The sequence below is a fragment of the Octodon degus genome, unplaced genomic scaffold (assembly GCF_000260255.1).
Source record: "Octodon degus isolate 3935 unplaced genomic scaffold, OctDeg1.0 scaffold00225, whole genome shotgun sequence".
NCBI classification, from domain to species: domain Eukaryota; kingdom Metazoa; phylum Chordata; class Mammalia; order Rodentia; family Octodontidae; genus Octodon; species Octodon degus.
In genome coordinates, this window is record NW_004524801.1 from 1807060 (window position 1) to 1834027 (window position 26968).

At 44.7% G+C, this 26968-nt stretch overlaps 1 protein-coding gene and 1 pseudogene across 9 annotated transcripts in view; both read right to left on the reverse strand.

The window, feature by feature from the left end:
• Eva1c (eva-1 homolog C) overlaps nt 1-26968 on the reverse strand; it is a 115865-nt gene that overhangs the window by 65050 nt on the left and 23847 nt on the right. For 7 of the 9 annotated variants that reach the window (XR_002818962.1, XM_023705592.1, XM_023705587.1 and 4 more), the window contains exons 2-3: nt 7728-7924; nt 5009-5132 (exon numbers count right to left, since the gene is read on the reverse strand). The exons of 1 other annotated variant lie outside the window; for it this stretch is intronic. Coding sequence is in view for 7 of the 8 variants with exons in the window: in XM_023705592.1 (XP_023561360.1) it covers nt 5009-5132; nt 7728-7924 (321 nt within the window). In the remaining variant the exon portion in view is untranslated. The remainder of the gene's footprint in view (nt 1-5008; nt 5133-7727; nt 7925-26968) is intronic. One more of the 9 variants, XM_023705586.1, reaches the window with a different exon arrangement.
• Nucleotides 18542-23230, reverse strand: LOC105744097 (annotated as a pseudogene).

The following is a 26968-nucleotide window of genomic DNA, read 5'->3' on the forward strand; positions in this document are numbered from 1 at the left end:
TATATCAGAAATAGGTTTTTGTCCATTTTAAAAAGCCAGAATTTAATGCTCTGAACACACTTGACCTACTGAACCTCACAGCCTAAGTGTCTGGTTGCTGTGGAGCACCCATTGCTCATGGCCATGAGCAGATGACTGGCTGGGAGCTCTGGCTCGCTGCCCTCCCCCCAATTGCAGAAGAGCCTGTTGTATATGGCTCGCTCAGGGAAGGAGCAAAACTCAAAATTCACTATGCTCAATCCCTAACACCAAAATATAAATAAATTGCCAAAGAGCAAAAATACAAAGGATGTGTTCTATTAAATGTGTTACCACGTTTGTGCCACCATAAAATTGAAAAATCCTAAAGGTCACTGTCCTAAGTTGGGGACATTGGTACACTTTTGCTTATCAGCAATGGCTTTTCAAATGGAAGGAGGGGAGATGATGATTCATCTGGATGAGATTATTTTATTACCTGCATTTGTGGGGTTGCCATGAGGGGTGGTAGGAAAATGCAGACAGACATTGGTGTCTAGTACTGTGTTTTAAGTTTTGTACAGTCAGTGGACCCTCCCACACACCCAGGACAAGCCATGCCACTCCCCACCTCTGCCCTCAGTGCCTCACTCTTGTTAGGTCAATCACAGCTTTAGCAAGAATCACCTTAATCTGCTCATCATGATAACAGCTACTAATGGCTCAAGTCCATAGTAAGCCACGTGCTGCGACACTGCGTATTTACAGTCTTTCCTTCCAACAGCCTTGTGTAGAAGAGGCATTGTTTTCATCACAGTAGAGGCCTCAGAAAACGTTGTAACACTGTCTGGATCCCACAGGAGCTAACTGTAGAAAGGAATATGGACCCAGAACTGCCTAAATCCCCATCTGATGGTACACATATTTCCTAAAGGATGAGTTTCAGGGAGTGGAAGGAACATCAATCACAGTATGGGAAAAAGTTGCAATGAAGTCTGGCTAACTAGCTCTCTGAGAAGCCAGTCTACCCACCCTGACTTGTAACACTTGCCAGTTTCGCCAAGGCTGGTTTCACAGAGCACAGGCAGAGCTGAAAGAGATGCAAGATCATTCTGCACATGGCAATAGGCAAACAGAAGTTTCCACAGAGATGGAACTGGGGAGACACAGAAAAGCCCCAGGAAGTTGGAGAGCTGCAGCTAAAGAGACAAAGGATGTCAACAAAATCTCACTTCCACCTCCCAAACTGCAAGGCCTCAAGCTGCCAAGGCCCAGGCCACACAGGGGTCCCACTTGGGTCCCACCTCTTCTTCACAGGCAGCCACAGGGCTCTCCATAAATGCACCAGGCTCTGTGTTTGCAGATGCCATCTGGCAGACAGACTTTAAACCCTTTCCTTGACCTTGAGGGCTCTGGATCCTGCCCAGCCCTCAGCCTGGGATTCTTTCTCCCTTAGCCTCAGTTCCCCCACCTGTGGGTCCCTCACTGGCTGTGCCAAAACACCTGTGTCCTTAGGTACAAGACTCAGGATGGAACAGACTGGGTGTGGTGGTGTGTACCTGTAATCCTAGCTGTTGGGAGGCTGTAAACAGGTGGATCACTACGAGTCTGATCTAGCAGTGAGACCTTGAATACCCTGCAGACCCTTCCCTAAAATAAAAAAAAAAGACAGGATGGGGGTGCTCTTCCTGAGCTTTTCCACCTCCATCCCTGTAATTTCTAGCTCCAGCATTAGTCACTTGCTCAGGAAAGTTCTGCTGCACTCTTCAGGGAGGTCAATGCCTTTTATGAGCTGTGTGCATGCTATCAAGTGCCTCTGTGAAAGCCCTGATCCCACTCAGAATCTTGCATGGGTTTTTGTGATTCCACAAGGGAACTTCCAGTCCCAGGTTTCCACACCTGGCTTCTGCTGGGTGAGTGTTTGTTCCATAACTGCATGGACTCCCATGTTGTGCTGGGCTGGCAATGGTGAGCGACAGAGTCCCTACCATCTGGATAGAGTCCCTACCATCATGGCTTCCGCTTTTGGTGGCGTATGTGTGTGTGTGATGTCACAAATGAATGAACAGGGCAGATATACATGGTGATGTGGCTTTCACAGATATGGTGGGGCATGAGGGTGGGATCTTTATTATATATTTTTGGACTAAGAGATCACTCTGGAAAGGTGTTCTTTGGCTGGAACATAAGCAACAGTAGGGTGAGGGCTATGTGAAAGCTCAGTAAATGTTCAATGAATGGAGGGTAGAAACTGCTCTGGAAGGGGCATATGAAAAGGACAGAACCACCACTTCACAAGCCAATGTGGAATGTGCAGTCTTTTCAAACCCAACACCTGGCCAACAGCTGTACACAGCAGGTGCTTAGTAAGTGTTGGCTGAGATGAAATTAATGAACAGGCTAAGCTGTACTCTGTGTATGGAGGCTTTCACTCAGCATTGAGGTATTTAAGAGCTATGTTCTGAATGTAGTTTGTCCTGCTGGAAAGTCATGCCAGAGCTTAATCCCTACTGCAAAGTATGAAGATGGTAGAAACTTAACCCAGTGAGGCCTTTGGAGGTGATTAGGATTAAAATGAAGGAGGTAGAACTCCTATGATTGAATATTCATGGCTTTATAAGGAGAGGGAGAGAGTCCAGTGGAGGCATACACGTACACACACACACACACACACACACACACACACACACACACACATCCTGTTTCTCACTGTGTGATGCCCTGAGTTACATGGGTACTCTGTAAGAAAGGTATCTCTAGGTGCAGGCTCTTCACCTTGGGCCATAATAAACCTCTTTTCTTCATAACTTACCTAGCCTCAGTTGTTTCATTATAATAGCAGAGAATAGAATAATACAAAAAGGATCTGCCAATATTACATGAACCACTTGATGTCCCTAAGTGGCTGGGTTTTTTCTAACATTTTATTATAAAAAATTTTAAATGCCTAGTAAATGTGAAAGACTATCACAATAAACAGCTATATTCTCACCACTTAGATTCACTGACTGCTGTCATTTGAGCAAAGGTGGCTCTCATGAGAGATAGTCTTTATTACCATGAAAGAGGGAAATAGAGGACAGAAGGAAAAAATGAAGGCAAAGCTCTCGGAAGTTGAGCACATCATCAAGGGCATCTTGTTATTGAGATGTAGCTGCAGGAGGATCACAAAGAACCCAGAGACTGGAGGTGATTTTCCCTGGCCTGTCAACTGAGCTGATGGAATAGGCTGTTCTGCAGTGTTCTTTTGTGGCCTACTTGTGGATATCTGTGATTGTGTATGCGTGTGAGTGTGGGTGGGTATATATGATTTTGTTTATGTATGTGCACATGCAAATGAGTGCATAGTAGCATGAATGTGTGTGGTTGTGTGAATGTGTTTGAGTGTGCACAATAAGGTGTGTGGTCTGACAAAGGATCTACAGTCTGAGGTACAGGATCTCAGGATAAATCCTGAGGGGATTTCACTGACCTTATCAGACCCAAAAGCTACAACTCTTGTTCCATAGGTCCTGCTTTACCTTGGTCTTAACCATCCAGCAGAAAAGTATAAAAATGAAATATAAGAAGTAAAGCCATGCTGTTATGTTGAGCTGTGGGGGACTCAGCTCAACAATTTCTGACATTGCCAGTCAAGTGGAAGGCCCAATACTATTATGGACTACTGGACTCTTTTAGAATATTTTGCTGAGTTAACACACTTATAATATTCAAATAACGGAACTTAACAAAGAAAGGGGATACAGATGAATGTCCATTTTGTATCTGTGTATTCCAAATAATTAGGATAGATATACAGTTACATTCTCTTAATGAATAGAGGGATTTGTTCTAATAGTGTTTGTAAATAGGATATCATGTCCACATCTTGTACAGCAAATAACCACTAGGAAGAGAGTATGCAATGTGTTAATTATTGGAACTGTCCTACCAATTTGATTTGAAACTGTCTCATTGCTATTTGTTTCTCAATAAAATTATGAAAGAAAAAAACCAATAAGGTGTGTGGGTATGACGGTATATGTATGCATGATAAAGTGTGCGTGCCTGTTGGGTGTATTGAGAGTATGTGATTGTGTATCTAGCAATGTGGATGTGTGAGTATGTGAGTGGATGTGTGAGTGTGTTTGTGAGTAAGTTTGTATGCACAGTATCAGTGTACAGCTACAGAGGCAATTCTAAGATATCTGAGTGTGACAGAAGCCTGGATATTTTCTGAGGGGATCAGGGATCTCTCAAGGGTATCCACTGTCCCCCCACCTCCAGCCCCCAGGCCCCCACTTGCAGGGAACACAGAGTTCTTGACATGCCTTGAACCAACAAGGAACAAAGTATGAAAGTTAAAATGGCTGTGTGGAGTGGCAGGAGAATTGCAAACATTACCACCTCTCCTGTTTGAGCTCTGTCATTATCATTTTCCTTCAACATGCTGTTTGTCAGCATCTCCTGCTGTGGTTACCTGAGGCTTTCCCGGGCACATCCTCCACACCTGGAAGCTGATTCTCTTGCTGAACAGTGATTCCTTCTGGCTCATAAAACCAGTGTACAGCAGAAATGGAAAAAGGCAAGGGAGAAAAGCTCAGGAATCAGAATAAAAGTGACTGCTCTGGCCATGTCCTCTCCCATTCTCCTCAGGGAAAAAACATTGTCAACAGAGCCCCTGCTGGTAATGAAAGGTCACAAGCATCTGAGGCCACAGGTGAGGTCTAGTGACATCTATGACATTGGTCCTCAAGAAAAATCAAACCTCCTGACAAGACTGTCTCCAGAGAGCAGAGTTAGATCCTCATTTTGAGGGAAAGCAACTGAAGTTCTGCACCACCCCAATTATTCTTAGCATCACTACAACTGAGTTTCATATATTGGGAAATGATTTAGTTTAAATTCATGGACTGAGGAGGCATATTCTCACTCTCACCACCCCACCTCTATTAGCAAAAGTTTCAAAGTTGAGCAAACACTGTAAGCAAATAACTTTCATCAGGAGTGTCAGTGAAGGCAGGAACCAACCCCAGACACCACACTGCCCTCACCCCGAGAAGTTACTTACTAGGTTGGCATTTAAAGGAGACCAGGAGGTATTTACTGCTTCCTGGACAAAGGTCAGGTCCAAAGACACGGCTATTGACCAGGAGGTGGCAGGCCCGCTGGTTCTGGCACTCGTCCAGCACCTTCTAGAAAGAAGGAGGGGTAGAAAAGGGACAGGCTTGTCAACTACACACAGTCTCCACCAGACCCCACACCTAGGCTACTTTGGGCCCTGGGGAGTAGGCTGCCACCCAGTTCAGCCTGAGCTATGAAGTTAGAAGTACATATAGGAAGGTGATGGGCTGCCTGTTGCCTGCCTCCTTCCACAGAGAGAAAACTGAGGGAGCAAGCCAGGCCTCATGGAGAGTCAGTGCCCGACCAGCCACAGCTGGCATTCTGGTTGATCCTTTCAGAAAAAGTGCCACATACAGAGGCTTCAGGGACATGGGCAAGGGCCAGTATTACCTCTGAATGTTGGGCTTGGAGGGGATTTTGAGGAGGGGCCCTCACTTTAGGACTCAAACAACAATGACCATCAGAAATCATAGCACATGTCATAACCTTTGGAAAAGGCCCTCCACCAGCCCCAGGGGCATAGGGTAGAGGGAGGAGGGCCTCAGACTCCAAAACTCTTTCCAACAATAAAAATTAAAAAGCTGATTCCCTCCCTGACCAAACTCAAGAAAACAAGGCCTGTCTCACCCCTGGACAGTAATTTCCTTAGCGGAATGCTGACACATTCTGTTAAGTGTTTGGCTTAAAAGCTTTCCTACACACACACACACCCTGGTTTTCTCCAAGCAACTCCCTCATTTGCGACTGAATCTGCCCCTTGGAAGCTCACAAAGTACCACATACTGGTCCACTGAAGAGACAATGTTTTGCGGCTACTATTCCAGTTCCTGATTTCCAAACAGTAACCTACGTAGGATAAACTCGGAGGCCTGAGGTTTGGTTGTGATAAAGAAGATTCCACATATGGTCAAAAGTTCTATGAATCTACTTAATACCCTAGGACTGGGCTGAGGATCTCCTCCACTAAACCCAAGTGGGTCCCAGGATAGGCTGTTTCCAAACTGTGTTACAAGCTGGAAACTATAGGAAAAAGGACTTCCTGTTGACATTCATCACAGGCTCGGCCAGGGGCAGTCACCTGTCCTCTCAACCTGTCCTCTCTCTCCCTTCAGCACCTCCCCTCTAAGGAAGCACCTTACCTCCAAGCCTGGTACAGTTTCAAAGTCATAAAGGAAGGGGCCTCTTGATCTCTGCATAAAAAAGCGGTGCGTGGGGATGTTTCTGGCAAACAAGCTCTCTGAACAGCGTCAGGGCTGTGTTCACAAATGCTAACTTGTCGGCCTCATGGAACATCGTCTTCCCTCAGGGGTACCTGGCTAAGGCAGGGACTCCAGCCTGCCAGGAGTTCATACTCTCACAGAGTAGGCACTTCCACCCTTTGGGCACTGGCCAATGCCATTTCATGTGTTCAGGAGGGCAGCAGGCAGTGTAGTTACCAAGGATGAGGGGCAGGACAGTTGGTGGGGTGTGGGGCAGGCTAGCAGGGACATGGCTCCAGAACAGAGTACTGAAGGGAGGAATTAGGGTAGGGTCAGTTACATGGGGAGATAATCGTTCGTCTCCCAAAGAAACATGTATGGGAGCCACGTCCAGGAAGGTCATTCCAATGCATTCTCTCTGACTAGCTGGTGTTTTCACTAATTACATGCTACTTGAACACTACAATTCTAGGGACGAAATCAATAAGTAGCATGAGAATCATGAAGATTTTTACATATCATATTATTTTTGCCTCTCCTGTAGACCTTAGGAAGAACAACAAAGTATCAAAACTACTTCCATTTATCCTTAATCCTTCTAGTAAATGTATATTTATCCACATTTCCTGTGGCAGAACCATAGAAAATAACTTCTAACTTAACATTTACTCTAAACATGCTGCCTTCAATGTTTTATATAGGATTTAGGAGGAATTAGAAAAAACTAAGACTAAGTAATTCAACCAACAACCTAAATTCTGAGGACCCAGGGGTGGTGGACTAATTTTTTAAGCCATTTGAAAGCCATAAATATTCTAAAACCATTATTAAAATATTACTTTCCCCTTTTTTTCTCCCAATTCTTTTCCCAAATATGCACCACAAATGACTTAAAATCCCCCCCAACTCCTAGTTCTAGCTAGAAGAAGGACAAATTCAGCAGAGGCTTCTCAAAATAACTCCCAGTGAAAACAGTGTGATCATCTACAAATGCTAGAAAACAAAAGACAGTCATTGATATTTTTCCTTCTGAAGTTCATTGTCTATGAAATTGGTTGTGACCTCATACATCTGCTTCACAGAGATAGCTTATTCCACTGAAGAACCCCTTTTCTACTAGAGTATTCAAGGAGGTGTTAGCCTAGTGGCTGAAGCACAACGTGGTTATTCTTTGCTTCACTGTCATAAGGAGTCTGCCTGCAAGTAAAGTCATATTGCAGTTGTACTAGGGTGCTGTCCAGTAGGTAGGGATTCTATTTATATGTGTATGGCAAAGAACTGTTTGAGAAGCAAATAATTGCCTCCTTGCAAAACTGGTGATTTTTATGGATCAGGTTTGTTTTACAAATACATATGGATATATATGGGCAAGGAGAGAGAGAGAGAGAGAGAGAGAGAGAGAGAGAGAGAGAGAGAGAGAGAGAGAGATCCATTTGATCATCTTAACATATCTACAAAAGGCAATACCTGCAAGGTGGTAGGTGCCACACAGTTTAAGCTGTCTTCCCTCTGGGAGTCAGGCTGCTGGGAAGTACACATTTGGTAATCTTGCCCATAAAATGCTGATTGGACACTTATCGTAGAATGCCGAGGGCACTGGAGAGTCAAATGGTCCCCATCACAGGCATAGGCGGTGTGGTTTTGCAGGAGTTTGGTTAGGTAACCTGGAAAATATTCAGCTGGGTTACAAGAGGGCCAGGAACCCACCACTCCTTCATGGGTTTAGAAGCAGGAGGACAAAGGTGCCTGGGAAAGGGGCTACTGGGATTGGAAGGTGTATGATGCAGCCTCCCTAGAAGCTGGTGTGAAGAGTTCTCCCAGTGAAGCCCGGAGCTGGGGCTGCAGTAGCAGGCAGCTGTCATGGCTGGGCCAGGAACCTTGCTCTGGCATAGCCCACGGTGAGGTTGGGAGGGTACTTTCCCCTTCAGGAAGCACTAGGGGATTGGCCAGGAGCCACAGAGTCTAAAACTCCTTTCTAAAGAGGAAAATAGGCCGAGTGGGTGTCCCCAGGCATGTGGATGCCTGTCATGAAGGAGACTTGAATTCCCTGATCTCCTAGGCCTACCCGGAGGGAGAGGTGCAGTTCTACCTCAGGCAACCACTCTGGTCCTGCCTGGCCCTGGATAGGAAGGCCAGATGGGGCTCTCTGGGCTGTGCAAGGCCTGCCAGGAAGACATGTCATGGTGGGCAAGGAAAGGTGAATGGTGGGACTTTGCTATGGACTGAATAGTGTTCTCCCAGATGCATGTTCACCAGGAACCTTAGAACACGACCTTATTTGGAAATAGGGTCACTACAGATACAATCAGTTAAAATGAGGCCATAAATAAAAAGGGACCCCTAATATAGTATGACTATGCACTGTCCTTAAAGAATTGGAGGAGACTCAGAAGGAAGACAGCCACATAAAGACTGAAAGGATGCATCTAAAAGCCAAGGGAAGCAAGGATTTCTGGCCACAAGCTGGAAGAGGCAAAAATAGATTCTTCTCAGAGCCTTCAATGAGAACAAGGCACTGCTGACACCTTTATTTCTGACTTCTGGCCCCCAGAACTGGGGGAGAATGAATTTCTGGTGTGTTCAGCTACCCAAGACTTTTTCCAGCAGCCACAAGAAACTAAGCCAGTCTCCCAATCCCAAGTTCTTCACATTCTCCTCACGCAGGTTGAGGAAGCTGTTCTGTGCCTGTTCTGTGAGGAGCTCTGAGGAAAGGCTGACAGCCATTGGAGCATTTTTCAGAAAAGAGGAAGGCAGGTTCACCCAAAATGTAGATTTCTTCTTCCTTCTCACACTTCATGAGGTCAAGAGCAAGGCTGCTGGGAACACAGCCAGGGACTTTTTGGTGAGGTGTGTGGGAAACATGGTTGGCAGCCATAGGCCTCTGAGAGGGAGGGGCTAGGGAGAGAAAAGGCCACCTCAGAACACCTTGATTCCCACACCAATGACCAGTGCTTCTTTTACTCCTACGTAGTTTCAAAATCCTCTCAGAAACATAATTTCTGGAAAGAGTCACCCACCCAGCTCTCTGGGTTTCTAGGAGTCGAAGGGACCAAGGCAGTCTAGCCTGGATTGGTTCCATTTGCCCATCTAGAATGTTCTGATGAAGGCAGGCTGTGAATAGCCTAACCTAGGCCTGAGCTCCATTTCTGAACTCCTTTTATTTCCACCCTTGAAAACTACTGGAAGAATGACTTAGAGAGGCAAAGCTGACAGGAACAGCAGAACATCGGGCACCAGTGTGAGTCTTGAGTGTCCTGTTTGCCAGAACATCACCATCAGCCTCACAGTGTACCCTGCCACACTGAAACTCCCAAGGTTCTGGGCCTTGAGGTCTCCCTGTAGGGCTCCCTAGAGCTTGGCTAAAGTGCTGAGCGCTGACCATCTCAGCCTCTTTCATTCTGCCTCCAGGAACTCAGGGCAACACTCATGTTCTCTCTAGGCCAGCATCTACCCTGAGGTGCTTCTGGTGGGTCCTCCTACTTAGTTTTCTCAGGCTCCTTGTTAGGACTTTCTGTCTCTCGTGCCATCATTCCCAGAATCCTGTTGAGTGGCCAAGTAACTACAATGTCAAAGTAATCCTCAGACATGACAGGGTTACTGCTCCCAGTTTGTCCTTGAGACCAAATGGGTTACTTTGGCTAGATACAGGAAATGGCAAGGCTTTTTAGGGGCAGAACTGTAGACAGAAGGGACCGTGGTCCCAGATTCCTGCCAGCTCCACAGAATATTATCTTGATGAGAAGGAATCCTGAGGTGTGTTTGGCCATTACCTTTCTTTATGTTATTTGTCACATGGTCCAACTCAACTCACCAGAACTGGGTCTTTTGAGATCATTTACATCAAAACACCCAAGCACAGTGAGGCAGCTTAGGCCTCCCACTTCCAACCCTCATCTTATTATTGCTTTGCAAGTGTTATTTGAGCAGAAGTTCAAAAGATCAGGAAGGACAACTACCACTTCCCTCGGTGTAAGCAACATGGAAAGCACTTGAAAGGTCACGTTTGGATAGGGGTGCCAACATGAAACTGTTTAGAAAAGGTTAAAAACTGAATAAAAGTTGGAAAAATAAAAAAATTTTCATGTGATAGGCAGAAAGATGTCCTCTAAAGATGTCCATGAGTCTTAACTCTAGAACTTGTGATGACATTACCTTACATTATACCAGTGTACATGGCAGTTGTGACTTAGGGTATATATATATATATATGATACAGAGTCTCACTGTGCAGCCTGAACTCATAGTGATCCTCCTGTTTTCAGCCTTTCCAGAGCTGGGATTACAGGTGTGCGCCATTATGCCCAGTCTCTGTGGGGCCACTGTGGCATGTGGTACTGGGGATTGAACCCTGGTGCCTGTGCTCACACTTAATCCCCTGCGCTATCTCACCTGCCCAATCAGGGTCTCCATGGAGTATTTATCTTGGATTATCTGGAAATGCCCAATATAATGAGAAATTCTCAAAGAGAGAAAAATACAAGGGTCAAAATTAAAGAAAAAAAAAAAAGATGTAGAGCTAGCCAGATAGCTCAGCAGATTAAAGTGCCTGTTGAAGCAGATGGAGGGCCCAGGGGTTCGATCCCCAGCCTGCTGTGCTGGCCCTGCCTCCAGGGCATGCTGAGACAGTAATTGAGACTTGGCTTGGTGGCACGTGCCTGTAATCCCAGCACTTGGGAGGCTGAAAACAGGAGGATCACTGCAAGTTTTATCTGTGTAGGGAGACCCTGTAGACCCTGTGCTAAATACATAACATAAAAAAATTGAAAAAAGATGTGACAATGGAACTAGGATTGGATTGACATAGCCCTGCATTGAAGTATGTAGACAGTCTCTGGAAATGGTAAAAACAGGGGATGGCCTGAGCAACACCTTTATCATAGACTTTGACTTCCAGAACTACAAGATTAAGTTTGTGCTGTTTTAAGCAACTAAGTTTGTGACAATTTGCTACAGCAGCCATGGGAAATTAATACACTTAATATAAATGACTATTACAACAACCAGATGAAGATAAGAGAAGGGAGGCCACTGGGGTATAGTTTTAAGATCTGATGTTTGGGAGGAATTTTAAATAACTATGGTTGAATTAATGTTGAAAGACACTAATGAATATATGCATGTGTATATGTTATTATGTGTGCAGATGAGCCCTACATGATGTGTAAAGTGTATTTCTTCATGTGGATTGAGGTCCAACAAGTTTGAGAGTGAGGATTAGGGAGACACTGCTTGAAATGATGGCCCCTGGGCTCCACTGTAAATACAGCGAAGGCAATGAACATAAGAGAGGGCTGAGGCCGGGGGATCAGTTCTGCCCAGGGCCAGGGAGGCCAGGCGGTGGCCATCACAGCAGCCAACTAGAGGGGCTGGCAGCTGTGTCTGAAAGTCCTCTGAAGACAGAGCAATGGCAAGTCATGGAAATGTCCAAGAGTGGCCACAGGAGGCAAGGGTGGATGAAGAAGGTTGCTGGAAACAAGCATGATATGACTAGAAATGCAGATGGGTTCCACGTCAGATGCATCCAGGATGAAGGTGGGGTGTAGGGTGAAGCAGCAGCCTTCTACCAAGACCGACCTAGAACAAAGGACAGATGACAGAGGAGCCACTCCCAACCTGATTTCCTTTACAGCATTTATCTGTTTTCCCAGTGACCAAGCCCACTCATTCCAGCGGGCTGGGCACATTCAGCGAGCCATTCAGCTTCCCCACACTTTGGTTTCTTGGCTGGTTCAAAAGACAAAATTCAAACAAAACAAACAAAAAACTAACTACTAGTACAGCTTTTTATCAACAGCTATCTGGATCAAATTTTCCTTTGCATTGGATGAGTCAAAAGTGCTTTATTTCTTAACAGTCTCAGCCAGGCTCTTTATATTCTAACTATGTATTTATAAGCAAGTAGTTAGTACTCTAAGAGAAGATGAAAGTGCACACTCTTAAAAAGTCAGGCCTTGGAGTCCAGTACAGCCTCAGACACTGTGGTGATCCTGGTTAAAGGGTGGAAAATGAGGAGAGGGAAGTAACAGATTGTCTCCCTCACCTTCACATAGTGCAGGGACCTGAGAACAGTTTGTGATGTGCTACAAGATCTTTTTTTCCCTGTGAAACTGTGGAGCGGCAGATACTCCTTCAGTTACAACAAGGCTGGAACTTTTCTCAAAGGAGTATCTTGAAAGGCTTGGATTGGGAAGATCTTAAGAGTAGTTTAGATAAAAGTTTTTATGTGTTCATTTTTAAACAAGGAGAAAGAGCTCCTGGAAAATGAGCTCTGTGACTGTTAACTGTATGTCACTTTGAGTGAATTAAAAACTGCCTCATAAGGGCTGGATAAATAGCTCAGCAGATTAAAGCACCTGCAAGCAGGCACAGGGGCCAGGGGTTCAATCTGCCATGCCAGACCCACCCCCAGGGTGAGCTGAGACAGCAATTGAAGACTGGGTGTGGTGGTGCACACCTGTAATCCCAGCTCTTGGGAGGCTGTGAACAGGCAGATCACCATGAGTCCGATTTAGTAGTGAGACCCTGAACACTCTGTGGACCCCTCCCTGAAAAATACAAAAAAAAAAAGAAAAAAGAAAGAAAGAAAGAAAGAAAGAAAAGAAAAGAAAGAAAAAAAAGAAAAGAAAAGAAAAGAAAAGAAAAGAAAAGAAAAGAAAAGAAAAGAAAAGAAAAGAAAAGAAAAAAAAAGAAAAAGGACTACCTCACAGATTTATAAAGCACAGTTCTGGGCAGGACTGTAGGTGGCTAAAATGTACCTTAGCAAACAGAGTGGGGAAGACCCAGATGGGTTGTGGGTGGCAGAAACCAACAGCCTTGTAAACTGGAAAGAATAAAAGAGAAAAGGGAAAGAAAGAAGCAGCCCCGTTTTGAGGAGCTCGTCTTTCTGAGTGGCTCCACTGCCCTTTGACTCTAGTCTCCAAGTCCTGATTTCTTCAGTGTTTTAATGAAGACTCGCGGCCCCCAGTGATCTCGCAGGCCTTTGACCTTTGACCTCAGGTTGGTGCTGCACACTTGATGCCTCTTGCTCTACAGCTTCCTTCTTCCTGACTGGGCAGCTGCTGACCTGTGGCCTCTCCAGCACGCAGATGTCCCCCTCCCAATCCGTAAGCCTACATAACAAAGCCCCAGTATGTTACACATGCATTCTCTGTTAATTCCGTTCCTCTAGATAATTGTGACACAAGCCCCAAAAGAGCGACAGGAGCTTTCCTCCATCCTTTGGAAAATACAGGGAAGTCATCCTAGGATCAGTATTCCCATCACATCTACAATGAAAACTCATTTGTACATAATCTACTCAAAGGATGACCAGAGTGATACAAAGGACTGATTTTCAAAGAATCGTGGCAAGTATCCCAAAGTGTCCCAGAGGAATAATGGCCCACATAAAGTGGAGTAAAGAAAAGAAGCATGGGTTATATGGGCCGAACCAAGGTCTACACACTTCGTCACAGGATTTCTCACAGGTAGATTCGCCCACTGCCTAAGGCTTCCAGGGACCAGAGCTGGCACACGTATTGTTCAACCCTCATTTTTTTTTTTTTTTTTTTTGGTCCTAAGTATCTACAGGTTCAGGTTAAACACATTCTTTTTGTGTGTGTGTGTGGAACCAGGGATTGAACTCAGGCCCTTGCACTTGCCAGGGAAGTGCTTATTCCACTGAGCCATCTCCCCGGCCCAAACACATTCTTTTTTTTTGGAACTTTTATTGGTATGTTTTTGCAGGGCATAGTAAATACATTCATCGTGATTGAACTGGCACACACATCACAACTTGATCCTTTGCACTTCCGCTTCTGCTCCCTTCTCTCCTGTCTCTCCTATCCCCAGACCCCTTCTCACCCTTTCTAAGAACCAACCCTTTGATTCAGTAATCCTTTTAGTTTTCATTCCATTCATTACCTTTTTTTTTTAACCAGGGATTGAACTCAGGACCTTGTGCTTGCCAGGAAGGCATTTATGCCACTGAGCTATATCCCCGGCCCCATTCATTACTATTCTGATCTTTAAAATTTCTTTCCTTCTATAATTTTCAGATCTGGATTGTTCTTGTTTTTCTAGGACCTTGTGAGGCATCATTAGTTTAGTTATTGGGGAATACTCTGCTCTTTTTATGTTATAGCATTATAGCCATGACCTTCCCTCTGTAGGTTTTGGTAAGAACATATTGTTCTTAGGAAAATAGTCACTTGATCTCCGCAGAGGTCAGCACCAAGACCTGGATCTAACTTGGCTGATTTCAGGATCCCAGATAGCTTCAGCAGCTTTACCCCAAGCAATCCAGTGACGGTGGTGAGGAGAGCAAAGGATTAGAAGTGTCAAGATGAAGACTCAAGTTGGATGAGGGCGCATGACTGACACCTCTCAGAATTGGTGTTCCCAAGTTTTGTTAGGAGAGACAAGTGATATAATGGTCATAATCATCTGTTATTTGCCATAAACCACTTCATATCTCTCAGGTATTTCTATGACATTGCAAATCTTGAATAACACAAATTAACATGGGGCTTCCATTGGTAAAATGCTGCACAACTTGTTTCTTTGAGACAGGGTTTCACTAGGTAATTCAGGCTGGCCTTGAACTCACTATGTAGCTCAGACTGGCTTCAAACTCACAAAGATCCTCCTGCCTCAGCCTTCTAAGTGCTCTCAATCAGCCCCCCTGGGCTCTGGACAACTCAGCTGGGTAACTGTCCTCAGAGAGGGGATCTCCTCTATTTCCTCCTTTCCTTCTTTTTTCTTCCTCCTTTTGCCTTCCTCTCTTCCCTCTTCCTTTCTCTCCCTCTCTCCTTCCCTTCTTTCTTTCTTCATCATAACTGAGGTCTGATAATATTTAGAAGACACTAAATGGTCTGTGAATTCTTTGCCCCTTTCTTTTCTGAATCTAGAGACTCTCCAACAAAATCCAGGTTTCCCTAGGGCTGCAGTTGCCAGAGTCACTCTGAGAACAGGATGTAAGTGCATCAGTTATTGGCCCCACAACCACGTGCTAAAGTTCCCTAACCAATTTCACAATCTTACTTCTGGGAAGAGAATGGAATTCAATTGTTATATTCTTGCCTTCTCTTTCTCCTCTCTTTCTTTTTTAAAATTAAGTAGCACCTTGTAAATACTGTAGATAAGAGAACACACCCTTTTATTCACAAATAGTGGTGTCTCTACATGTTTGAAGTGCTTTTCCAGAAAAGGGGAGTTTTTCTCCTTTGTGTCTGTCAAATTTGCTTAGAGCAATGAGCCAGTGTTCCTAAGGCTGCAAGCGAGGCCCCATGATGGGTAAAGAGCCCAGGGCTGGGTTGCACACAGCAGGAGCAACAAGATCAAAAGGTAAAGTTAGAGTGGGGGTGTAGTTCAGTAGGGCAGAGCTTGCCTAGCATGCAAAGGCCCTCATTTCAATCCGCAGCATCACAAAACAATCAAAAAAGTAAAAAGTTAAACTTGAGGTACATCCTTAGTTTGGACTAAGAGGTCGAACCATAGAGAGCTGGAACCATCAGTCTGTGTCTCAGATACCTGAGAAGGGTCACAGGGGTGCAAATGACAAAAGTGGTTATTGCTCACAACTGATAAGCTCAGATTTCCAATCAAAACAAAAGAAGAGAGAGTTTAACTGAGTCTAAGGGGGCAGAGGCAACATTTGTTTTCTGGATGGGAGAAATATGTTTTCTAGCATTCCACCTTGCATTATGGTGGCCAATGGAAGGCTCTGGGCCATGGGAAGAAGACAGAAGTGATGTTTGGCACTTGCAGGTTTGGCCTTTGTACTCCCCGACCATGTGACCCTCCACTCCTTGCTGTCCCACCTGCTGCCCCGTGTGGACAAAGAACAGCTTGCGGCCACAGGACATGGGGGAGGCACAGAAGGGATGGGGCTTAGATCCTTCAGTGACTACACAGGGCACAGCCTCCCCACTTTCTCAGTTGCATAGTGCCATGGCACGAGCAGGAAGTGATCATTTATTGCAGTATGCCACTGAGATTTGGGCTTCCTCTGTTTCAGGACCTAGCCTACCTTGCCTGCTGGTGCTGGTGTGAAGTACAAAGACAGTAAAACTCGAAGAATACCAAAGCCTGTCACCTAACACACCTCACTGGTTTAAGTTGGGGTTGTCAACCCCCATTCCACATGACCTAACTTTATTAGGGGAACCATTTCTTTGAGTTGAGGCCTTGCTCCTGCAAAGCTACAATTAAAGTAAATTAAATTAGTAAGGAGATTAAAGGGCTAGGAGGCCTCATTAATTAGCTTCTTGATCATAGTGTTTACCATGCTACCACTTAAAAATTATACAGGCAAAAACGGAAGCCAGGGGCTCACAGGACATGCTCATTGACAGAGGGAGGCAGGGGCAGGCAGGATTTGTGCTCCAGGGAGACTCAGCCTGACTATGAAATGTCAAGGAGGGAAAAAGAGGCAGCAGGCTCCCTGAAAGGAAGGAATTCAGGTTCTGTGACACCTTACATCAGGGCTTATCTAACACATTGAGCACTGCCACTGCAGCTTTGTTTCCTCCTCCATAAAATGAGAGATTTTTTTTTTTTTTTGCCTACTTTAGAGGTGATGTGTTAAGAACAGACACGAGTGCTACAGTTTACCTACAGTTTGAGTGTGTCCCCCAAGGGTCCAGGTGTTAAAAATGAGGGATTCAGAGAGTATAAAGTTAACCTGACTGTGGTGTTTGGAGGTGGCATCTTTGGAGATGATCAAGATTAGACAAAGGATCAGAGTGGAACCCCCTGTCCCCCACCAGATTTAATGTTGATGGTTTTGTAAGAAGAGAGAGCAGGTCGGGTGTGGTGATGCACACCTGTAATCCCAGCACTGGGGAGGTTAATGAAGGGACGATCACTATGAGTTCAAGGCCAATGAGCTCAAAACCAGCCTAAACTACACAGTGGTCTCAAAAAACAAACACCAACAGGAAGGTTGTTTCAAGTTTGAGGCAGCCTGAGCTACATAGTGAGTTCAAGTCCAGCTTAATTTACAGAGAGACCCAAACAACTCAAAAAACAAACAACAACAACAACAACAACAAAACCCAGATGATACAGACACACATGTGTTTTGTTTCTCTCACTGTGCAGGGTCTCGTGATATCTCAAGACATTGTCACCCCCAAGATGTGATGGTCCTTGACCTTGGACCAGAACTATGAGCCCAAATAGACCCCATTTCTTTATAAAATTACCCATCCAGAAGTATTTTGGTTGTAATAATAATAATAATAATAATAACAATAATAATAAATGGACTTATGAAGGTATGAGAAGGAAAAGAAATTGGGTGGAAAAGGGACCCCAAAAGGAGAAAAGATTCTGGTTTTAGGACTAAGACACCTGGGAGAAAAGTGAATGATATCTGCTTTCAAGTTCTGTAAAAACTTGAAAAGGAAGTGAGCCCAGAGGAAAGGCTCACTCACATGAAGGGGATTAGGCCATGAATCATTTGCCCAGGTCTCAGTTTGGGAAGCACTATGTTTTTTTTTTTTTTGAATGGATCAAAAGATGTGTTATTTATTTTTATACAGTGGAATATTACTCAGCCATAAAGGATAAACTCCAGGCTTTTATAGGTAAATGAATGCAACTAGAGACTATTCTCTTAAGTGAAATCAGAATCGCACATGTACACTGTATTGTCTCTCTAACATAAGAAACTGAAAGAATAAATTAAGACCCAAAAAGTACTATAGATATTGTGAAGAAACTGCTTAAAAAGAACTGGGAAAAGGAAAAGACAAAGGGGAAAAAAAGACATGTATATAGATGCAAGATAGCTAAGATAATTGTACTAATTTCTAAGAGTTAATTGAAAGCAACAATTAGTGCTCATATTATTCGATCAGTTTTGCATGCCTGTGTCTGGTAATCTGAGCAACGGCCTTGAACACTACGCAATATTAACCATTGTTCATTTCCTATCACTGTTTTGAAATTCTGTATTTTTTTTCTTTGAAATAAAAACAAAATTAAAAAATTCTGACCAAGTAAGTGGTCTCTCCAAAGAGCAGTCCTGCTTATATTCCAGTACCGAGAAAGACATCATAGGAGTGACTATGATAACCTCCAAACGCCGAGGTTATAGGCCAAGCTAGGCCAAGCCTCGCAGACACTGAGGTGACATCCTGCTTGCACGTGGACAGGTGACAAAAACTTCAACTGTTGCAACCCTTATTTCTCACAATGACAGAGGGAGAAATTACTTTTAAAAATATAACTGCCAAAGCACCAACAATCAAATTGAATGAAAACTTTATTTTTACACATAAAGATTGAGATGAAAAACCATGTTTTCTATTAAAGAAAACCCAACATTTCACTTAAAAAGAATGGTGTCTAAATTTACTCATTAAAACTATTCACATTTGCTAGAGAACAGAACTTGCAAACATCCAGCATGCGGACTCTCAGTACCCGGATGCGGCCGGCTGCGGGCGCTGCTCGGCTCAAGGCCAACTACAGATTATCATACTCATCGTCATCACCGTCATCACCATCTTCTTCGCGCTTCCTTTTCAACACACTTGATGACTCACTGGCCGTATTTTGCGACGATACCATATTAGTGGTAATAAGAATGTTTTTGGACCCAATTAGTGATGGATTAATCAGAATATTGGGAACTGTTGAAGTGGCAAGAATGGAGGCCTTGACAGCAGGGGCCTGCGAGGCCGGCATCTGCACTGTAAACCTCTGCCCAGCAAGGGACACTGGCGCCCCTACTTTGGCCGAGACAGACATGGCCTGTGGGGTTGGGGTACCTAGCGTGGGGGTACTTGGTCTGCTAGTAACTGAACCAACACTCAACCGCGGAACTGTTATCCTTCCCGCAGAAGTAGATGCCTTTTTTGTAAAGACTTGAGTCTGTAGTTTGGAGCTGCCAAGCAGTATCGATCAGGCAGTAATCTAGGGCCTGAATAGGGCTTGATCAACAGCAAAGGGGTTTGGTTTCTCTGCCTTGCAATAGCTAACAAAAAATCTCTCGGGGGAGGAGAGGTAAAGGACTGGTCTGCCCGACACTGGATCGCCAGTCGCACATCATCGGCGTCGACAGTGGCTTTCTTGGCATGGCTTGAATCAATTTTAGCAGCGTCTAGAATTGTGGTTACATATCGGAAGGCAAACTCCAGCATCTGACTTATAACTCTCGACTCATGCTCTGTGATCCCATATCCTCAGGGTCTCTGCCGTCATCTGTGCACCTGGCGGCATGCGCTTGGGAGAAGCCATCTTGCCAGACTCCGTGATATCCGCCGATCAGCCTTCTGGAGCTACATCACCCACATGAATGGATTTCAGTCCTGATCTGGATGCAAGTTCTTTGCCTAGTGTGGTCTTTCCAACGCCTGGCATGCTGGTGATCAAGATGTTCGGAAGCACCACAGTCCCAGACGCGGCGGGCAGGCGCGCATCAGGTCGCTCTCTGTGCACACTCTGGCAAGCATTTTTGATATAAACACAATAAAGGGAAGCGCCTACTTAGGCAGACACAGAGACTGGGGCTCGATCCCCCGCATGCCACGTCGGCCTCGCCCCCAGGACGCAGGGAGATGAGACAGACTGGGGGTGGTGGCTCACACCTGCAATCCCAGCATTTGGGAGGCTGAAAACAGGAGGATCACTATGAGTCTGATCTATGTAGTGAGACCCTGTAGACCATGTACTGAATACATTAAAAAAAAAAAGAGAGAGAGAGAAATAAACACAATGCACCCTGACACCCTGAAAAGAATCAGCTAAGTGCTAATCTGGACGTGTCTTCTGGTTTCTGCTATGTTACTTTTGAGCCTAGAAATTCCTGAAATCCACTTTCTCTGCACCCTGCCTCAGCAAACGCAGCTATGCGCTTTACAGTAAAGCTGCCCTGTTACCTTAAAGCCAAATAACTCAATTTCCAAAGGCATACAATTATCAGCTTCTCATCCACACCATTGTTTTAAAAGCATTTAGAGATGTCTCAAAGTATATGGGAATAAAATCCTCTCAAACTCTTCAATAATGGAAAAAATAAAACCTGGAAATTGTCCACTAAGACTTGACAACAAAGCCCTGGCTCTATGACTTTCTGTCTCAGGAAGTGAGCATTTCTACATCTTCTGGCAGTGCCACATGACTCCTGGCTGCCATTCCCTACCTGTACCGACACAGCACCTGCTCACCCTGGACTTGGAGCCCTTTCACTGATGCTGGCCTCTAATACTAAGTCACTCAGTTGTCCCTTTTTATTTTCCTTCCATCATCTCCTTCTTCTCTGTTTCTGTACACTGGCCCACTGACTCATCAAGCCCTCTGCTTTCCCCTAGGCATCTACATAAATTTTAAGTGATCTTTTTCTGCATAGATGCATGCATATACACGATCATACATCACTAGAAAACAAGAACACACAATGAGAACCATCCTTAGGCAATTTTATAGTTGTGTGGATATCACAAGAGTGCAGTGGTACAGACCTAGCTGGGGCATCCTACAACACACCTAGTCTATATTATAACTGTGCAGGCCTCCCATGAGGTGTGCAGCCGATCGTTGACTGGGATGTCATTATGTGGCACAGGGTTGCAGACCCACCTCCTGGGGTACAAGCTTTGTTGTACTTCTCTAGGTAGAGACACAGGGCCTGGTTCTTTCCTTGGGAGTGTAAATAGGAGTCTGCCTTGGTTCTGGCTACATCCTCATCACCTAAAAAGAGTCTGGCAGACAGTAGAACCAAGAACCATTTTTGAATGAATAATGATGAGTGAGGACACGAGTAAAGAAGACTGGCAAGGCAAGAGCTGACCAAAGGTGGGGATAAGTGAGAATCCTCATCAGCTACCAGCGTTACCCAGTACTTAAAGATTTCTCTACATGATATACATAGATGCCTGTAATCCCAGCACTTGGGAGGCTGAGGTAGGAGGATCATTGAGTTTGGAACAGCCTGCATTGCATAGTGAGACCCTGTCTCAAAAGGAAAATTCCTATATGCAAATACAGATGGGCTGAGCACACAACAAATCCCTGGGCACCCCAATAGCTCCTACAGACTTCCAGATGACCACATGCTTATAGCTCTTATATGAAACAGCACAATGTTTGGAAAAAAAAAAAAACCCCGTCTCCTACATACTCTAAGTCATCCCTAGATTACTTGTAATACATAATACAATACAGGGACTGGGGAGATGGCTCAGTTGAATAAGCACTTGCCTGGCAAGCCCAAGGACCTGAGTTCAATCCCCAGTTCTGAAAAAAAAAAACAAAAACATAATACAATACAAATGCTGTGTAAATAGTGTTTATACTGTATTATTTAGAAAACACTAACAAAAACTTCATATGTTCAGTGCATATACAAGTTTTTTTAAGAATATTTTTGGTCTATTGTTGATGTGCATAGAAAGATGGGGGGGAAAGGAGAGAGGAGAAAAGAGAGAGCGGAATTAATAAAAATTACTCTAAATTAGTGTGGTGGTGAATGCCTGGAATCCCAGTACTCTAGGGGGCTGAAGTTGAAGGACTGCAAGTTAAATCCCAGCCTGGGTGACTTAGTAAGCTAAAAAGACTCTGTTTCAAAATAAAAATAAAAACAAAAATAGGGTTGGGAATGTAGCTCAGTGCAAAGGCCCTGAGTTTAATCCCCAGTACCACAAATAATAGCAGTACTATAATAACAGTAATCAATTTTCAAAATTACTTTAAATGTGCTGGGTTGGTCTTGAATTCCAATCTTGAGGTTATAGTTACTATTTTATTCCAAAGAGGTCTGGTAGCAGCTCCTCTGTGCTTTTCAATCCAACATTTTAAATCCTATAAAAATGAACACCTTGTCTGGTGTGCAGGTACCAACCTCAGAAAGCTATTCAGCAAACACCATCTGGATTAGATTAGTGTAGAGGTAACTGGATCAAACCCCATTTTCCCCAAGCATCTAAACAAAACACTTTTTCTTTTCTTTGGGATTCAGAGCAACCCCCCAATGCCACAGTTACTTGGCGATGAAGCCAGGATCTCAGTGCATTTGATAACTTAATGCAACATTTACCAGCACTTAAAACTCAGATATGAAATCTATACTCGAGCTTTTCTGCTTGGAATTGGCCAAATTAGTGGCGGTCTCCCTGTGTGTAACAAAGACTCTCAGAAACACGCAGGGTCACTGATCCACCAAAAGGACCAGGAGGGCCAACCCCAGACATGAGGGCAGAAGGGTGCCGTCTCCCAGCCCACCTCCGACAGAGCTTTCAGTTCGGGACAACTCATTTCACCCCTGCCCACTTGCAAGATGTGTGGGTAGATCAAGGTGGCTGAGCTATGCCCAAGGTAGAAACTGAGACCTGAGGGCATGGATTTAGTGTTTTATTTTGTTAATTGGAAAATTATGTAATAATTTCACTGCTCTTAATAATGAAACTTTTTTCACTTTATGGATGATGCTTCAAGAGCCCAGCATTACGCACCTCAAAAAGCTCTCTGGGGTGGTATGAGGATAGCTTTGCCGTACCTCCTGACTGAGCATGCTTTGTTCCCCGAGCAGGTACTGAAACCAGTGCCTGAAGTTCCTAAAGCTTCAAACACGCTAACAGCTGCCGTGAGCACAGCTTGGGTGACCAACTAATCCCCTCCTGGGCTCAGTAGAGGACTGTAAACAGGTCACTCTGCCTTTGTCCTTTGCCCTTCAAGTAAACAGGAGGCCGCCATGTTCCCCCCTTGCATTTTACAGAGGCAGAGAGCTGAACCGACAGTCAGCACATGTAAATAATACGGGCACCTGCACAGTAACGAGGCGGGGCTGGCCTCACACTTCATGTTCATCCTTAATTGATTCCCTGGCACGCACACCCCAAGGCTGGTTTGAAAGCTCCCCTAGTAGGCTCAGCTTCATGGAGTGGCCCTGGGGACCCAGAGTCTGCATTCCCCTGCAGGCTCTTACTCACTCTTTCTTTGCTGACCTTGTTCTTCCAACTGCCGTCATTCTGTTCTCCCTCCATTACCTTATTTCACATAGCTTGATCCCTGGCTATCTTTTGGGCAGACAAGTTGAAAGCCAGACCCCCAGTTTACTGATGGATAAGATGACAGTCAGACTGCCAGCTCATGGAGGGATAAGGTGACAATCAGACACCCAGGTCACTGATGGATAAGACGATGATCAGACTGCAAGTTCATTGGCATCTACACGATCATCTGCTGCTGGTGGATTCTGCTTTTGCAAACCCGCCTACTCCATAACGTACTTCAGGACTTCCCTGGACACGGCTGAGCGGTAGCAAATTTGAGTCTGCTGATATACTGCTCCTCCAGCTGAGAACAAGCCAGTGCTCAACCCTCCTATTTCATCTTTCATACAAGAAACAAGGGTCTATGTCATGGCCTACTTAGCGGCATGTTTCTCACATTTGGGCTTTTTGTTATTGCTGCTGCTAGTGACTTTACTGTTTATTATTTATTTATTTATTTATTTATTTATTTATTTATTTATTTATTTTGTGGCCGGCTCAGCCTGCCCTGGGGATGGGGCTGGCATGGCACGTGATGCCAGAGATCAAACTGTATTTCCTGTGCTTGCCTAAGCTTGCCTAAACTGGCACTTTAGACCTCTGAGCTATCTCATTGGCCCCTGACTTCATTGTTTAAAATGCCCTCTAGCCACTCTGCTGAGGTGCTGTCTAATGTTCCTGAGCAGAGTGGCCAGTGGCCAGTACACACTTAAGGAGTTGCATTCAGGGTCAGGCAAGCATCCTAATGGCCTCTGGCTTCTGCTCCAGTGCCTTCCCATACTGACAGGTCTTCTCACCAAGTAAGACCTGAAGGCAGGATTTTGTAATAGAGGATTTTAGTCACTTCCTCAGAACTGTGACACCATCCCTGACACCCATAACTTAAAGGAGGAGTATATTTTGGCTCACATTTTAGAAATTTCAGTCACTGCAGTCTGCCGGCTCCGTAGCAGAATGGCATGGCAGAGGGGCCTGGTGGAGGACAGCAGCTCACAGCAAGATGGACATGAAGCAGGGAAAGAAGGGAGGAGCTGATGACTTTTGGGTATTGACTTTGTATCCTGCTATGCTACTGAATTTGTGTATCAATTCCAGTAGCTTCTTGGTGGAGTTTCTTTGGCTTTCCAAGTAAAGTATCATGTCATCTGCAAATAATGATAATTTAACTTCTTCTTTACCTATTCTTATTCCTTTTATTTCTCCCTCTTGTCTAATGGCTCTAGCTAATGATTCCAAAACTATATTGAATAGTAGGGATGATAGAGGACATCCTTGTCTTGTACCACATCTGAGAGTAAAAGATTCAGTTTTTCCCCATTTAGAATTATGTTAGCCATTGGGTTGTCATAGATGACTTTTATGAGATTGAAGTAGAGGCCTTCTATTTCAATTTTCTGTAGGACTTTGAACATGAATGAGTGTTGGACTTTGTCAAAAGCCTTTTCTGCATCAACTGAGATGATCTTGTGGTTTTTAGATTTTACTCTATTGATATAATATATTACATTTATAGATTTGCATATATTGGACCATCCTTGCGTCCCTGGGATGAATCCTACCTGGTCATGGTGTATAATCTTCTTGATGATTTGCTGTATTCTATTTGGTAGGATTTTATGGAGGATTTTTGCATCTGTGTTCATGAGGGAGATTAGCCTGTAGTAAAGCCATATTAATATGCTGAGCTCTGAAAGGCTCAAGTCAACAACTTTTGTGGATAACCCACTACTATTGTGGACTGCTGGACTGTCTTGGATTGTTTTGCTGAATTCATGCATCTATAGTATTTAGATGCCAATGGAATACCCATTTCTGACAGGACTAAACAAAAAAAGGGATACAAAGGAAGGAGCATTTTGTATCTGTATACGCCGAATAGTTAGGATAGATACACAGCTACTTTCGCTTAATTCAATGAGAAGAAAGATTGTACTAATAGTGTTTGGACAGGATATCCTGTCTGCATCTTGTATTATGGATAACCACTAAGAAGATAACAATGTACAATTTATTATTTATTGAAACTGTCCTATTAATCAGTTTTGAAACTTATTGCTATTTGTTTTTCAATAAATTTTTTTTTAAAAAAAAAAGAAGAAGGGAGGACCTGGGATGGAGACAAACCCTTCCAGGCCACGCCCCAGGGACTGCCTCTTCTGCTCAACCCCACCTCCAACCCCAAGTCAGCTTCCCACAAGCCGATCACCTTCCAAACACAGGCTTTGGGTGCCATTTGGGATCTAAACCATAACAGAACTACTTGACACTCCCCACTACCATAAAGTTCCTTTACAAAGTTGTGCTTATCTTGAATGCACAGAAAGAGATGGATTGGAGAGAAATGTGGACTCGGCATGAACTAATAAAGTTGACCTAAAGAGAAATTGGATTTATAGGGAAATCAGATCTGAGTGTGGCCAGACGTGGTGGTGTGTGCACTCAGGAGGCTGGGACAGGAGAATCGCCGTGTTTGAGGCCAGCCTGGGGTCAGTAGTGAGTTCAAGGCCAGACTAAACTACATAGCAAGAACTTGTCTCAAAAAGCAAAATAAATTAAAAAATCTCTCAGTGTGGAGGCCAGGCATAGTGGAGGTGAATGAGTGCACACTCATTTGTTGTAGGCAAGAAAGTAGTTGTTTTTACCTGATAGACTCCAAGAGGAGACAGTAAGGATTAGGGCCATGCCTTTTGCTAGCACTTGAACAGCTTAGTTTTGGGAAGCCTGAGGGCTCCAAACTAGAGAATGATAATGCCACCGGAAGGCAAAAGTGTTCATTTATCCATTCCTTGCTCAAAAGACCCCACTGTGACTCTGGCCTTAAGGACAAGACTTGCCAGTTGCTTACTGTACTCCAGCAGGTGACTGCTGCAGCAGGGGAAGCACAGAGATACATGGGGGGTGGGTGGAGGTGCAATATGTATCTGACCTGCCCAAGAGATGAGAAAGGCTTCCAAGTGGCAGATGATGCCTGCAGAAAGAGCAGAAGGCGACCAAGTTGAAAGACTGCTCAGGCTGCAGGGACAGATTGCAGAGACTTAAAACGAGCTTTTCAGTATCCAACACAGCTGGAAGGAAGGGCATGATGTGGGATACAGGCTGGGAGGAAGCAGTGCCTTGTAAGGGGGTTTGGACTTGCAGGTGAGAGCTACTGCAGGACGGTGTACAGCAGGGCGATGCTGCTCAGAGGCTCGAGGCAGAGAAATCCTGGTGGCCAGTGTGGAGCAGATGGGAGAAGGGTCCTCTAGGGGGGACACGAAGACGGGTTTCCCTGGGAGAGTGCAATGCAGAAGGGGGCAGAAGGGACTGAAATGAGGATCGAGTTCATGGACGCAGGGTCTGGGCAATCACAGGAGGCCTCACACACCAAAGGGGTTTGTGATTGGTTTCATGTTCTGCGTCATCATCTTGACACTCTTAATTATTTTTTAACTTGTGTTTTATCAGTGCTCCAAGGGGGAACAGAGCATGTGTGTGCGAAGACTCCTGCCGTGCAAGTTCCAGTCATTCCTAGTCACCTCCTCCCAAGGTTCAGAAGCCCCCAGGACCCATAACAGATAGAGCCCAGGGTCTGCACACGTCATGGGTGCACCTGGTCTACAGCAGGTGCCGACCACTTTCATGGCCTGTGCTTGCAGTAAGAACCAGAATCTGCTTGAAATGCTAATGGAAGGTAATGGCAGCCAGAGACAGGGACAACCAAAGTCCCTGTTCTATCCTCCCTTACTCCTT